At 39.2% G+C, this 15388-nt stretch overlaps 1 protein-coding gene across 1 annotated transcript in view; it reads left to right on the forward strand.

Annotated features, from left to right (window-relative positions):
* The window catches only part of LOC102197232 (sterile alpha motif domain-containing protein 9-like), a 7967-nt gene extending 2407 nt beyond the window's left edge, over positions 1 to 5560 (forward strand). The window contains exons 2-4 of the mRNA XM_005745711.1: positions 113 to 170; positions 258 to 322; positions 503 to 5560. Of these exons, the coding sequence (XP_005745768.1) occupies positions 299 to 322; positions 503 to 4981 (4503 nt within the window). The 5' untranslated portion in view covers positions 113 to 170; positions 258 to 298 and the 3' untranslated portion in view covers positions 4982 to 5560. The remainder of the gene's footprint in view (positions 1 to 112; positions 171 to 257; positions 323 to 502) is intronic.
* The last annotated feature ends 9828 nt before the right edge of the window (positions 5561 to 15388 follow it).

The following is a 15388-nucleotide window of genomic DNA, read 5'->3' on the forward strand; positions in this document are numbered from 1 at the left end:
TACATATTCCCCCTGAAACTAAATAAATTAGTCTCGTTGGTTCTTAAATCCCTCCCTTGTTACTCCTAAACTGCCTCAGCCATGTGTTTATAATACTTCTACTTTTTTGCAGCATTACCAATATGTGTGAAAAGTTGACCAGCCATCATTGATGATCAGGAAAAATTAAGGTGAGGCTGAACTTGCTTAATTTGAGTTACAATCAATACAGTTCCTTTTCCTCTATTGCTAATATTTCTATTTAAATTATTTTGTAGCATCACTAATCTATATTTGTGAAAGAGGAAGCAGTACTGTCATGGCAGATCAAGGTGAAATGAAGGTAAGTAAAAATTGAAAAATGCTTCAATAAAACAAATATTAAGAAGTGAGCTTTTATATATTAAAACATAGGGTTCATGTTTTAAACTGTTCCACATAATACTAGACATATTCACTAAATATTGAAGTGTCTAATAATTAATTTAGAAATTAGGAATGTTAACTGGACTTTATATTTCAGTGCCAGGAGGATGATCTGTCATCAGACATACAAGATTGGAGTAAACATCAAGTGAGGCAATGGGTTCTCCAATTGGATCGCGTGGATGACAAAGTTGCTGAAATATTGTTTAATGAAGACATCAATGGTGAAAGTCTTCTGCTTTTAGATACAACTGACTTAACCAAAATTGGCGTGACTTTTGGACCGGCTAAACTTCTCATTCATGCCAGAGATGAAGTTGTGAAATTTAAAAAAGAAGAGCCAGTAGGTTCTAGAAACCAGCCTGGGAAACCGTGCAAGCCGTATCCATTTTGTAGATATCACGATACATTCAGATACATGGAAAGCAGCATTCTTGATGTTACAGAATCAGGTGCCTCAGATTTGATTGAACCCTGCCATGAGTACAAAGCTTTCACCAGCACAACAGAAGAAACTAAAATGAAGAAGTTCACATCTGAGGTCATTCGCTTTGCAGCTGCCTGCATGAACAGCCGCACCAACGGCACCATACATTTTGGAATAGGAGACAAACCGGAGTTCACCCACGGTCAAGTGTTGGGAGTGGTTGTTGAGGACACAGAGGCTTTTACAAATGAACTAAAATCTGCCATTGATGGGTATTTTGAATATAAACATAAACAAGCTGCTCAGGCATGCATCAAACCTCCACGATTTGTTGGAGTTCTCAACAAGAACATGACATCATCTGACAAATGTGTCATAGAAGTCGACGTTGTTCCAGAGACTACGATCTGTGAAGAAAACGGCTACCACACAAAAAACAAAAAAAAGGGCAAGAAAAAAGGCAAAATGAAAGAAACTGAATCAGAACCATCAAAGTGTTTCTTTATCCGTGATGGTGGTAGCAGCAGAGATCTTCTTGCGCAACCAAACAAGCGAGAGTATGAGCAGTTTCTAGAAAGTATGGCTCAGCGATTAGAACTCCGGAAAAAGGCAGAAGAGAAGCACCTCAGTGTGATAAAAAACAGCACTCAGGGCTCTAGACTCAGTCACATGATCACTGGTGGCTCTCTGTCTTTAGATAAATCAAATGTTGAGCAGTATGTGATAATAACTAACAAATCACACCCAAGCCAGTTAGATTATCTAAAATTTCTTGTAGATCTGAACCCAACAGCGGTGTTGGACTTTGATCCAGAATCAGCTAAAGAGGGATTAGAGCAATATTTTGACCAGCAGAGCCCAGTAAATATTCATTCACCGGCACGATATAAAATCACAGAAGGAGTTGAAGACATTGCGAACAAGTTGAAATTAACTCAAAACACCAGCTGGGTGTTCTGCAATGGAGGCATTGAGCATGAGTCGCCCTCAGAAATTGACCAGTGGTTAATGGATAAGGGACCATCCGTCAGAGATGTGATTTCCTTCTTGTGTCGCAAAGATGTCCTTCCAAACAAGAGGTTCCTCGTCATTTTTTTAATTTTGTCAAGAGTAAGTGAGAAGATGGACCCCCTTGTGGAGACTTTCAGTACATTCTGGCAGGAACTCAGAGGCACAGATCAGATCCTTTGCATATGTGACAATGACAAAGCATTCAACTCCTGGAGAGACTTAATTGAGGCTCGATGTGGAATCGACATCTCAGGTAGATGCATACACGATCTCAGCTTTGCAGAAGTCAATGGCACTATCCTTAGCCTTTGGTCAGAGAATCGCAGATCCAGTCGTTTCCTACCATGTGGTGGAGGAAGCAAAGTGCTATTTGAGAAGAAAGTGGAGCGAAGTCTGAGTACCTTAGATGTCCTTTGCGTGAACCAATGTGAAGGAGGAAATGAGGAAAAAAATGTGATAGAGGAGAACTTCTACAAGGGTGGAAAGGTGACGTGGTGGAATTTTTATTTCTCGGAGCAGCCCGGATCCACACCGTTTATCAAACGAGACCACTTTGACTACATCAAGGATACAATCATACCTGATTTATCCTCTCTGAGAAAAGCCTGTGTGTTGTTTAACCTCATGCATGTACCTGGATGTGGTGGGACAACTTTGGCCATGCACATATTGTGGTCTCTCCGGAACATATTTCGTTGTGCTGTCCTCAGGAACAACAATGCTGACTTTGCTGAAGTAGCCAGTCAGGTGACAAAACTTCTCATGTATGACCATCAGGAGCAGTTACCAAGTGTCCCTGTTTTGCTGATGATAGATGACTTTGATGATATGGAAAAAGTATTTGACTTGCAGCAGCTCATTGAAAAAGAATGCGAAGAGAAAAAAATTCAGTCTAAGTCTGCGCAGGTGGTTCTCTTGAACTGCATGAGATCAGAGTCTTCTGAAACGACTGGGCAAACTGCAGATACTGTAGTCATTGGAAATAAGCTCTCTGAGAGGGAACAGAAACAGTTTGAGGAAAAACTAGTCGAAATTGAGAAAACTTACAAAAACACTGAAACATTCTATGGTTTCATGATCATGAAGAAGAACTTTAAGTCAGAATACATTGAGAGTGTGGTCCGCAACACACTGAAGAGCTTCAATGTGAATCAGAAAAATGCCCAGCTTCTTGCAGTTTTAGTTCTGTTGGATGTTTACTGCCGCGGGGCCTCTCTATCAGTCTCTCTGTGTGAGGAATTCCTTGACCTTCAACCAAAACCGTTTTGTGGATCCAACAAAGTTGAATGTGGTTTTGGAAAATTTTCTACTTTTATAACCAGCTGTTCAGTTCAGGGTAAGGTAGTCTTCAGAGCTGTGAAAATGATCCACTCAAGAATTGCAAAACAGTGTTTGTTGGAACTTAAAGCAACACACAATGTGAAAAAAGTTGAAATTGCTGACCTTCTGCTGAACACAGACACGTTTTATGAGAGCACACAAGGCAAAAGCAAGCTCCTGCAAGATGTTCACCACATTTTGGTCAAGCGATATCATGAATTAGAGGAATCACAGTTCTCTCCACTCATTCAGGACATTGCAAATGAAACACCTGGACTGGAAGAGATGGTGTTAAAAAATGCCTCAAAGAGATATGAGAAAGATCCCATTGTCTCCCAGTTACTCGCCCGGTACTATTACCTAAGAAAGAAAGATTTTGTAGAGGCAAAATTTTGGGCACAAAAAGCAAAAGATCTTTACAAAGACAACTCCTATATTGCAGATACATCAGCACAAGTGATCAAGCATGAGTTTAAGAATGCCATTGCAGACTGCAACGAAGAACCCATCAGTCCAGAGAAACTGAAAACACTTCTGAAACTGGCTCAGTCAGCATTGGAAGCATTCCAGGAAACACAGAACCTTGCAAAGAAGGAGTCATTCCAACGATTACAAATCAAAACGGACAACTCTACTTTCAACACTTCTGGCTGCCTGGGAGAAATTCAGGTCGGTGTCCTCACCATTGATGTGCTGGCAATGACCCCTGTTTTCTCTTTTGATGGTGTTCGTCATGACATAATGAGCCAGGTTCTCTCTGGAGATCTTAAACTTTCCAAAGTAGAAAGTGATGATCCTCGTTACATCAGAAACAGACCATACTACCTCATTCTGAAACAGTTTGAGGATGTACTTTACAACCTCAAATACAGGATGAAGAAGAACTTTGACTTCCTTGACAATTTCTATGTAAATCTGGGCTCCAGATTTGGAATGAAAGATAGCCGTGAGCAAATGTCCCAAAATGAACTTTTCAGATGTTTCAGACATTATGCAAAGGTTTTCTGTAAGACAGATTCTGCATCTCTTTTGAAGAATAAAAACTTGCACACCATGTTGAAACTACACCAGATTAGACAGTGCCTGGAAAAGGAAAAAGCTGACACCTATTCTGGGATTCTGAGCTATCTCTCAAGCAACACCTCAACAGAATTGATGGAAGAGATTGCCAGACAGTATCTTTTTGTTTGTAAGCGTCAACCAACTCCAAAGGAGAAAGTGAACTTTATTTATGTCAATGTTGTGTTGAGTCGTCTTAAACTGGAATCCCAACTGTTACAGCCATATGCAGACATGGTAAACCTTCTCTTCCAAGTTTTTCATGGGCAAATCCCATTGAGTGAGAGTTTGCCGCTCTCCTTCATTGCAGTTCTGCTGTTATGGCCAGAGCCATACAGTCCAGTACATAAAGATCTTGGAAGGTACATCTCACAGATGAAAACCTCTTATCATGCAGAGATGAAGGAAGTGTACAATGGCAAAAGTCCTGTTATACATTTCCTCCTGGGAAAGAAGCGTGGCTATGAACGACTGGTCCACATTGGAGAAATTAAAAAGTGCATCGTGGATGGACAACAGCAGTTTGCCTCCATGTGGGGAAGTGGCAAAATATGGAAGGAGAAGAAGGTGGAGGAGCTCCTTTATAGGGTTAGAGGGAAGGTGAAGAGTGATTGCATAATAGCAGATACTGGTTTTCCAGTTGCCCCAATGTATCGAAGCCAGATTAGTGGACACGCAGAGGGTTCGGAAGTGTCATTCTTCATTGGTTTCTCAATGAGAGGACCTGTTGCATTTGACATTGGACAAAAATTTAAATGATTATGCATGGCAGGAAACATGCTAGCTTTATCTGGCAGAGTTTGCACTGGACATCTGAATAATTGTCGTCTTTGGCTTATATGTGATTATGTTTTCCTGTGTACTTTACATAAATGATGTTTGCATTTTTATTATTGTTGCAAGGAGAGGGGGGATTTGTCATGCAAAACCTTTAAGCAATGTCTTAACAACATTTACACTGTAGCTCACAAGTCACTGCATATGTTAAAGTCTGTTTTAATAACTGTTATGTGATATTTAAATTTAACTGTTACTGGTTGACACGTTTTAGGTTATATGACTAAAAGTGATATATAATGAATTTGATAATATAGTTACATCTGTTTTATAGTACATTTATATGAATTGTGTACTTTGTGTACTTTTGCACGACTAATTTTTTACATGATTTTTTGATTAATACAACTGAGTTGTATATGAAGTTGTCTGAAGTTTGAAATTCCAACACTTGACCTTTTATCATATTGTCTTATATTACTTTTGCATTTTTGTTTAAAACAACATGATTTGTTTTTTGTTTTCCATGTAAAATCTAGCACTGAGTTTTGTAATACTGTTGCTGCCTAATAAAGATGTACTGTAACATTACTATGTAAGGGTTACTTTAAAATGCACTGCACATGCACTCTAATAGTTATATGTATATGTAACTATGTCAAAATTAGGGGGGAAATGAAATTGAATTGATCCGTTTAGAATTGCATTAAAGGGTCATCTTGATGCATGCTCAATCATCCAGGTAAGTAAATCTCCAAAAGTTGATTCTGTTCATCTGGACGTAGCGTTTTCAGTGGGAGAAACGTTTTGTCACTCATCCATGTGACTGTGCAAGTTTCTTATAAACAGTACATTTGCATAATGACTGAAACCAGCCCACTGAAGGGACAATGGGCCTTGATCAGTGGCTGTTGATCAATGGTCATGAGAATTTGCATAATTAAGATTAAGGAACTGACCTCCCAGCCCATTGTTCCTTCAGTGGGAAACGTTTCTCCCACTGAAAACGCTACGTCCAGATGAACAGAATGAACTTTAAAGGGTCATATGCAAAAGCTTTAAGAGGCATTTGCATTATATAACCCCATGACTGCTCCTCATACAGCTTGAAGTATGAGATGCTTTATGCTTTTTTTGGATGACAGACCAAAAACGGAAGAAATGTTTTTTATGAAAAGTAAAACAATGCAGGATATCTAGTCAAAAATAGATAACTACAGTTTATTATCATGCAAACAATAAAATACATATATTCAGGCAGCTAATATGGGAAAAAGTGAATGGTTAACAGGCCCTCTTTTATCTTCCCATCTACTTCCCCCCTGCCCTGCACAGGCTTGTGAACACACAGGCTCCACATGGTGTTACCTATCATCATACATGTGGGTCAGGATGATAGGTAAAGTATGGAGTCTCGCTGAATGTGGGTGCTACTTGCTGGGCTTTGTGAGTATAAGTTCATGGCCCCCAGAGACACATCTAGTCTCTCTCACACTCATGGCTAAGCAGCAGATGGCTCACCATGTGACACACATCAATAAGAGATTACATTTCTAAATCTGACACAAGATAGTGAACATCACCACTGCATTTCTTCTGTGAAGGCCTTTAATGCATCTTCAATTTTGGATGATATTAACCTGCAATGGAAAACAGTTTAATTTGCTAAAAGGGCATTTTAATATTAATAGGTACAATGTTAGTACGCTAACATTCAGTGTATGTTTTTCTAAAAACTACATAAGTAGTTAAGTACACTAATATAGAGAGGTAGAGCTTTTGCAGAATTTAACTAAAACGTACCACCAGGGGGCAGCAACTCATTTGTTTTATTAGGAAAAGCCAACTGTGTGAGAGAAGTAATTCTGAATTACAAGCTGAACAGTGTCTGCAGCGGAAATCATTTTGTAGCTTTTATAATGGTATTTTGGGTTTTAGTTGAAAATCTCTGTGGCTGTCCCCCTCCATACTGTATGCTGACAGTAAAAACAGACATTAAAGTGGTTTTAAAAAAGTCCAGTTGATCAAATTGTCTGAGCTCGCAGGTGATTTAATTAAAATCCTGATATTAATTGTCCATACTCTAATAAGATGCCTGTTCAAATTAAATCCACCAATCAGAAACAGGCCTGAGATGTAATCTGCTAATCCAAATGATCCAGTGAACTGATTTAACCCTGGAGAACCCATGGGGTCAGATTCAACCCCATTGGTTTACTAGGGAAACCATGGGCTCAAATTTGACCCCATGGGTTCTCCAGGGTTAAAATCATGAACTGAAAATAATTGCCCACATTTGAATCAGCTGTCAGTTGCTACGGTGATATCATCTCTCATCACTCACTGTCACTCTATATCCCTGTTAAATTTGGCCCGGCGCACCTCTTGATAAACTGTTTCTAAATCTGAGCCCATAACTAATTTTTAAATGGTTTTTGAACCATAAGAATCCCAAGGACTTGTTTTACACGTTAATGGTTTCAAAAATATGGTCATGGTAAGAAAATACCAAAAAAGGGGGCTGCCCTGCCTTTACTGGACAATCAGTGAAAATATAATAGATCCCTATGCAGCAGCTAGGTGGGATACCTGTCACTTGGATGGCTCCAGAGCAAAGAGTGTGAGAATGCTGGCTTAAAGAGGATAATTGCTACCATTTTTTCTATATTCTGATGGGTGATTGATGGCTTTTGAGTGAAAACTGTGAATTTGGTGTCAGGTTTGAGTAAAAAAAAACCCTCTCCTTCGCCCACTCACTGTTAGTTTGTCACTCCACTCAGCACAGAGCTGCAACATAACCTCAGAAATGGACTTAAAAACCCCCACAAAACTAAAATACAACTGAACAGAAAAAATAGTTTGGTGTCTCTGCAACTGCTAAAGTTAAAGCTCAAAATAAGCAAGGTTCGAAACTGATTTGAACAGTCGATCTGCTCGCACCCTAGAGGTATATAAACTAGTTAAATATACAAAAACATAAACAAAAAAAAAAATTAGGCTGTCGCGCCAGTAAACGTGTTTGTGGTTCGACCTTTATCGTTTGTTTTTTAAATTAATTTTTAATACAATTCAAGTAGAATTTATAAATGAACTTCACCATAACGCCAATGCATTATATTAATACTTTGGACAGAGTACCCACTGTTTCTTTATGCACACATGGCTTATTCTTCCTGATTTCTTCTGTTTTTCTGACATGAGTCAGACGATATCTCCAAGTATAAGTACCCCTGCACCACATGGCTGAAAGCAATCTTTAGAAGGTCAATCCTGGGGGTCAGAAGGTCATCATTCTAGCGATAAGTATAGCCTTTCTCTAACATATTATGGAGCAAGTTAGATGTGTGAGCTATCTATAGACGTAGATTCAGAAGAACACATGCTGTAAATCTTTTAGCAGCTTCACTTGGACGTAGCTTGGCAACCTGAGATGTTACATTTAGATGAGTCATGTCACTGTAATTCGTTGACATTCATACCAAAGTGAAACTTTAGGCATACGGGAGGTGAAAAGGTCAAAGTGGCCATGTGAGTGAAAACCGATGCTCCTGCCAGAGAAAGGAGTTTCTGCTGTTTCACACAATGTGAATTAGAGAACTAAAAGTGAGTCCTTTCAACGAAGAACACATTTTAAAATACTTTAAAGTTAATTTAGCCAGACGCTCATATAATAATATCATAATACTACATAACACTATAATATTATGGTTGCTAGTACACATAATCCACTATCCAAATACTGCCTGTATCATCCAAAACTAGTAATTTCTAAGACCTGCAGCAGAGTTTGATGAGTGAAATTGTGAAACACTTTCCTTATATCATCACAGTACAGTCAAAGGCAAAACGAAGCCAATGCGGCACCTGCAACGCTGACACAACCTCACCAACCAGTGATATCATACCATTTATAAAATGCATTAAAAGGTTCATCTTATGACTATCAAAAAACGATACACTACCATGTTTTATTCATTAAAAAAAGTCATTATTATAAATGGTCATGTACACAGGATTTACATTTAAACGGTACTATTTACAATTACCCTCTGTAAATTTTAAGACTAATTATCATCACTGGAGGCAGTGTTTTACGAGCGTGTGAGTTGAAATGTTGCCAAAACTGTTCTGCTGTTCTTTAAACCTTTGATAATTCTCTCTAGCCATACCTATGTTCCATCCATCAGCTTCCACTTGATGTCCTTTTTCAGGGTTGCCTATCCCAGCTGTCTTAGGGCGAATTGTTGTAGTCCATATTGGTATTACACAAACACAACTGGTCCTAGTTCACCTTCAGCTGATATCACTTCAACACAATACACAGAGGTCAGTACAAATACATAAAGTCATTGTGGATTTTTTTTTCAATTCTGCTGCAAAGAAAAACCATCAGTGAAAACTTTCACCAGAAGGTGGCAGCATGAGTCTAGTTGCTCACCCAGGAACCGAACGTTTCAGTTCATTTAGAAGGTTTCAAACTCTTTAGGCGTAGGTTTTTACAAAGAAGATCTTTAACTAACCACAGGAATTTAGAACAAGTAGCAAGAGGCATGAAGAATACTGAGTCACGATATAAACTGAACATGCACGCTGCACAATATTTGCCCTGTGTCAGAGTGATTTTGATGAATGACTTCCTCCTGCAGGGAGCGTGTTAGAGCTGTGTAACACTAATCTGAGCTCACAGGCCCGACTGACTAAGGCCTTTGTTGCAGGAGAAAGAAATCTGTTCACCCTCACTCTCACTCTCTTTTCTCTGGCAGCCTGATGATTTTTTTTAACATTTCTGATGAACTGAAAAGCACGTGTGTTCCTTCAGCGGTCAGCGGGGGTGAAAATGATCCCGATCATCTTGCGCCATTCTGCCATAAAGCACAGCTGTCCACCCAACATTAGCACATCTGTGAAAAGCTGAGCCGGCTGAAAATCGGAAGAAAAACTCTAGGTCGGATGTGCTATCGGAGATTTTGTCCCTCACAAATGCTGCAATAATACATCCCATTCACGATACTTTACTGCGGAGATCATAAAGCAGATTTAGAGGATTGGAATAAACATTTTTGTGAACTTTGGAAGAGCGAGCTACAGGCTGCACTGTCACACTTGCTTTTATGAGTAATGTCATGCTTTTTCAGCAAAGTCAGTAATCGCAGATTTTAAAATATGGATAAAGAAGTTTCCCACAGCCCCCTGAGCCACGGTTCTCATCCAGCCTAAAATACACCACCCTGTTGACCTTTCTCCCAGAAGTCCACCACCACCCATCCCAGCCCCCCAACTCTGTCTGCTGCCTTTGAATTATAACCTTTGCTCACTGGAGGCAGCACAATGTGACGATTGTGATTGTATTTTAATTCTGATGGCCAAGTGAAAAAAGATAGCTTCCTCTGAGAATGGGCTAGATTTATGGGCCCTGTCTTGGCCGCTGGCCCCACATCCTCTCTGATCTGCTTTTACTCCAACGACCCCTCGACCCCCGGGGGTCATTAGAGAGCCCCCGAATGGTGCGGCTGGCCACCAGCCCATCTCATACTGCTTGTTTTCCAATCAAATCACTATATTTAACGGGGACACGAGCCCAGGGCCAAGTCCAAACAGACATCTGTTTGAAATTGTTCCTCGCAATTATTTCACACAGAAGTTCTCCCTTTGCAACCCCCCCGCTGCACTCCTCGCCCCACTTTGGTCTTTTGTTTGTTGTTGTTTGTTTTCAGCTAAACCTCCCCCTCTGGACTGCTAATGGACAGAAATGAGCAGGGGGAAGTGAGAGGGAGGGTTTCAGGGTTGGTGGTGAGGGTCTGGCTCCTGGAACCGCTGTCACTGAGATATGCAGCCAGAGGAGAAAAGCAGAACCAGCCAGGGGTTTTTGATTCAGTACAAAGCAGGTTTTTCACTCTGAACAGGGAGCAGCTTTTACACTCAGGGGCCCTGAACCGCTGCCAGCTCACAATGACGTCTGCATCAGGACCATCACTCTGTGGCTTTTATACCTTAGTGACAGCATGTTGTGTAAACATGGCTAATCTGATCAAAGAAAGTGCACTTGCTATGATGGTTCTGAACATTTGCTTTACTTTCTTGTTAAGACAAAAAATATATAAATTTTTTTTAGCCACTGTAGGTATTTCATTCATCTGGCCTACGATGCAGAATAATTCTATTTGATCCTGAAATTACACTTCCCAAATGACAATGTGTGCTGTGGGTGCATCACTGTCTTATTCTTGTACCCTTTAGGGACTAAGAACATCAATCAATGCTGTTCATATGTGGCTAGAACCAAAAGTTCTTCCCTCCTTTGACACTTTGTTGAAACATGCGTCACATGTTGGTTTTGGACTCTCGATATTGTTTTGACTTCTGCCATGTTGGGCTTTTAGCACTAAAAATAACATCCAACCTAATCATCTAAATATGATTATCAACTAAGGCTAGCTAGCTTGACTTCATCAATAGACTGTATGGGAGCATCAGATAACAACCATAAAAAAATCCTAGAATTTCACTCACCAATACTGAAACTCAGACTTCTTGGATTGGCCTGTTTGTACAATTAAGTGCAAAAGAAGTCACGTTACTGGTCAGTCAATTGAATTAAAAATGCTCCAAAAGGCTCCAACAGCACAGACACAGTCCAACGGTCCAGTTCATGAACTCTATTTAGCAAAGGTGAAACTTAGCAGATACCTACCACATACAGCCAACTGTGTCACCATCCATCTGTCATTCAACGAGACCATGATAACCTGATAATGCAACCTTTAAACAGGTGAGTCATAAACATTTTCACCACTGTAAAGTTGTTATGAAAGGTAAAATTCGCTAAAGTTTAAAACTAAAATTTATAGAAGTCCGTTAATATGTTTACTTCTCCTGTAAAGTTTGTGTAGAAACAGAAAAATAGAAATATTTTTAGGAACTGAAGTTTTTTGTCAGGAAAATAAAAAAAAAAATCTTTCTGGCTGGCAAAAATATGGGAATAAATCTTTTACTTGTGATTTTCCTGCAGCTAAACACACCATTGAAGCTATATACAATTTACGCTCAGTAATATTCACTGGATATGTAGATATTATGCATTATTGAAGGAATAATAATTAAACGCGTGACGTTGCTGAGAATTGTTCTCAGGTTTAGCTCAGAATAGCTGTGCAGCTGTAGAGGCTGTGTTGGATATTTAAGTGTGTAGCAGGGGTGTCCCGTTGCGAGTCAAAAAGATGCTCTTAGTCACCCCCACCCATGTAGCTGGATATTAGATGTGTGATAATGCTTTGTCACCTAAAATGGGACATTTTGACACTTTGGAGTGCTAAAAGCCTTCTGTGCAGTACCTGAGTTACACTAAAAGCCCGTCTTGGATTTTTCTTCAGGATTTTTTGACAAGACTAAGAGAAAATATTTTTTTCTATACATATTTTTGGAGGATTCAACCCCATGCTGATTTGTTTATGATTTATTAGATGACTATTTTTTCAGTTAAAGATACCACAGGTTGCTACTATTAACTGTGCACACATACATGTAATAAGTACCTTTAGAAAATGTGTATAAACCTTGTTACAACACCACAGAAAATATTCTTAGTCAGCCCTGAACTATAAAAAAAGAACATATGTGACAAATTTATGGCTGCATACTTATGGAAACAATTTTATTTACTTAAGATTGTTTAAAACAAGTATTAAATAGTTTACTTGCTTATGTCACTTTTACATGAACTCTGCTGACCTTCAAAGGGTTCAGTTTCAGTGACAGACACACTGGGAATTATCACTCAACTGCATGCTTTTCTTTTGCTCTCAGTACTTTCAGAGATGTTCATCTTCATTTGCTTGTATTTGAATAGAAATGGGCAACCTCCAGGCTAAAAAATAAACCAGAAACCTGCAGCACTTCTGATGTTTGCTTGAAGCTGGCTTCTAAAGTTAAAAAAAAAAGGGTAAAAGACTTCATGCAGTACTTGTTTTATAGTCCTGTGGTTGTTACAACAGAAATGTTCACAAAACCTTTCACGGGATGTGTTTTTTAGAACCCCAAACTCCATTTGGATACAGGAAGGACTTGGGAATGTGCTGCTTTGGATAACAGGTTCAGAACTACTAGCTGTCTCGGGGATCAACTGTTACTGATTTAAGTCACTGAAGTGCAGCTGGTTACTTTTAGATCATTAATGATGGATTTGCCTGAAAAATAAAGTGTGTTGTTACAAGGTTATTTAACACTAATTAGTAGGGATTTGCATTTGTGAAACTTTGATGGAACTTGCTAACAATGTAGCTAGAATTAGCTTAGCAAGTCTGTTTCTAGTCTTTTTGTTTCTTTTTTGGTGTTTTCAGTTTGGTTTATTCATAGTTTCTGATTAATGTTAGGTTAAAGTTTTGATTTCCTGTTGTTTACCTGATATTGTTTCAGTATTTTAAGTGTTGTTCTTGTAACTTTAGAAATCAGCTCACTGTTGTGTTATTTAAATGTGGTTCCTTGTGTTTGTTACTCTAACCTCTCTGCGCCCTTTGATATCATGTTTAGTGTGTGTTCTCTGGGTTCTGTATTTTGGTGAACTTTAGATATTTTGTTTGGTTTCATTGTTCTTGTTCATAACTTGAGATTTTGATTTATACACAGGAATTCTGATCCCTTAGTTCATGCATTTGACTCCTAGTCACTGTTTATAGAGCCTGAGTTTCCTCAGTGGCCCTTTTGTACAGCGTAGTTTGTTTCTGTGTAGTAGTTAACCTTTGAGTTACTTCCTATTTTATTTTGGTAGTTTGTTGCCTCCTGTTTAGGTTCAGTTTTCATCCTTCCCTGTCTTGTTGTCTTGATTGTCCTACCTGTGTCCAGTTTGACCCAGCTGTCTCCACTTCCCTGATTACCCCATATGGCTAAAAGTACTGTCTTCCTTCTGTCTTTATCACTGTGTCATCAACCACCCTGACATGAAGATGATATTTTAAATATATTTTCACACAGAATTCATTTTCCTTTATTACCAAGTGATCAGCTACATGGCCCAGTGACAGTGTTAGGAATAATATACTGGGTTTTTATCATTTATCACTATCTTTGATCTATTTCTGTATTTAAATTAATATAAATACTTTACATAAACATAACTCACTTTTCATTCACTACTTGATGGCCATACTGGCTGTGTGGGATATTTAGGGAATTTGCATCAGCACAGTGATAATGACTCAATGTCTGAATTCCTTTTGTAAACCGGCTTAATTAAAATTTGCAGTTGAAGAGGCACTGACACTTGTCCATTTTTAATAAGCGGGAACCTTTGATGGTTACCTAGTAAACCAAAATTCACTCGACGTGGACAGTGATGAGCAGCTTTCAGTGTATCTTTGGATGACGCGCAGTCAAATTCAAGTGGTTTAAACTGATGCAAGAAGCTGATGGTGAATGAAAGAATTAGATCCCAAAACATCACAACACTTTTTCCTTCCTTCTAACAGCACTGCTTGGTTTTATTGTCCTACACAAACCTGCAGTGTGAGCTAACTTTATGTGGCATTGTGCATTGAATGGAAGGAAACAATTTGTGTTTTGTCTAAGCAGGTTTATGTTCGCAGACCTCCTTCCTTGCCTGAAGGGACAGAATAACGAATATATGATATCTGTGAGATGCTCAGGCCTTGTTCTTAAGTCACTAGGTGAAACTCAAAGAAACCCGACCCCACAGCTTTGCGTGGCTGGCTGGTTTCTCTAAAATAACGTATGGCACCAGTCTCCTCCTTGCTCCACTGATTTATGATGGGATGAAGATTATCTCGGTGCTCGGCTCTTTTAAGTGCTTCCAGGACTGTATGATTAAGGAAAAACAAACATGTTGAAATATCTATTTGCAAGGTTTTAAGGGCAAGTTCTACTGCAGGGAACTCATTTTGAAGGCCAATCATTCCACTGTAGCTGTGCTCAGACTTTCAGACTGTATTTGTAGATGGCATTTCCACTACATAATTACAGTGTTGTGGGATCTGAAAATACTAACTCATCAACTACAACTCCAAAGGGTTAAGAGTTCAGTTTCAGGGTGGAGAAACAGCCTTTGGAATATTTTGTGTAAACTTTATTTTTGTAGATCTTTTAATTCACAATTTACAAAGTCAAGTCAGCCTCTCTCTCTGAAGACTCTCTGAGCCTCTGTGCTGACCAATGACTGAAAGGCCAACATAATAACACATGTAACACCCAGCCAGGTTACAAAATTGGTACACGAGAAGTGGAGTGCACCATCAGTTGTGATGTCACTTTGTGCACATGTTGCATCATGAGGGTGAAAATGGCAAGCAAAAACTAGGTGTCAGACTTAAAGGAGATCTGTGGAACATCTACCATGAATAAACCATCCTACTGGACTGGCGCTGACTGTAGTTTTCACCA

This window comes from Pundamilia nyererei, unplaced genomic scaffold (genome assembly GCF_000239375.1).
Source record: "Pundamilia nyererei isolate P.nyererei 1_Seehausen unplaced genomic scaffold, PunNye1.0 scaffold00163, whole genome shotgun sequence".
NCBI classification, from domain to species: domain Eukaryota; kingdom Metazoa; phylum Chordata; class Actinopteri; order Cichliformes; family Cichlidae; genus Pundamilia; species Pundamilia nyererei.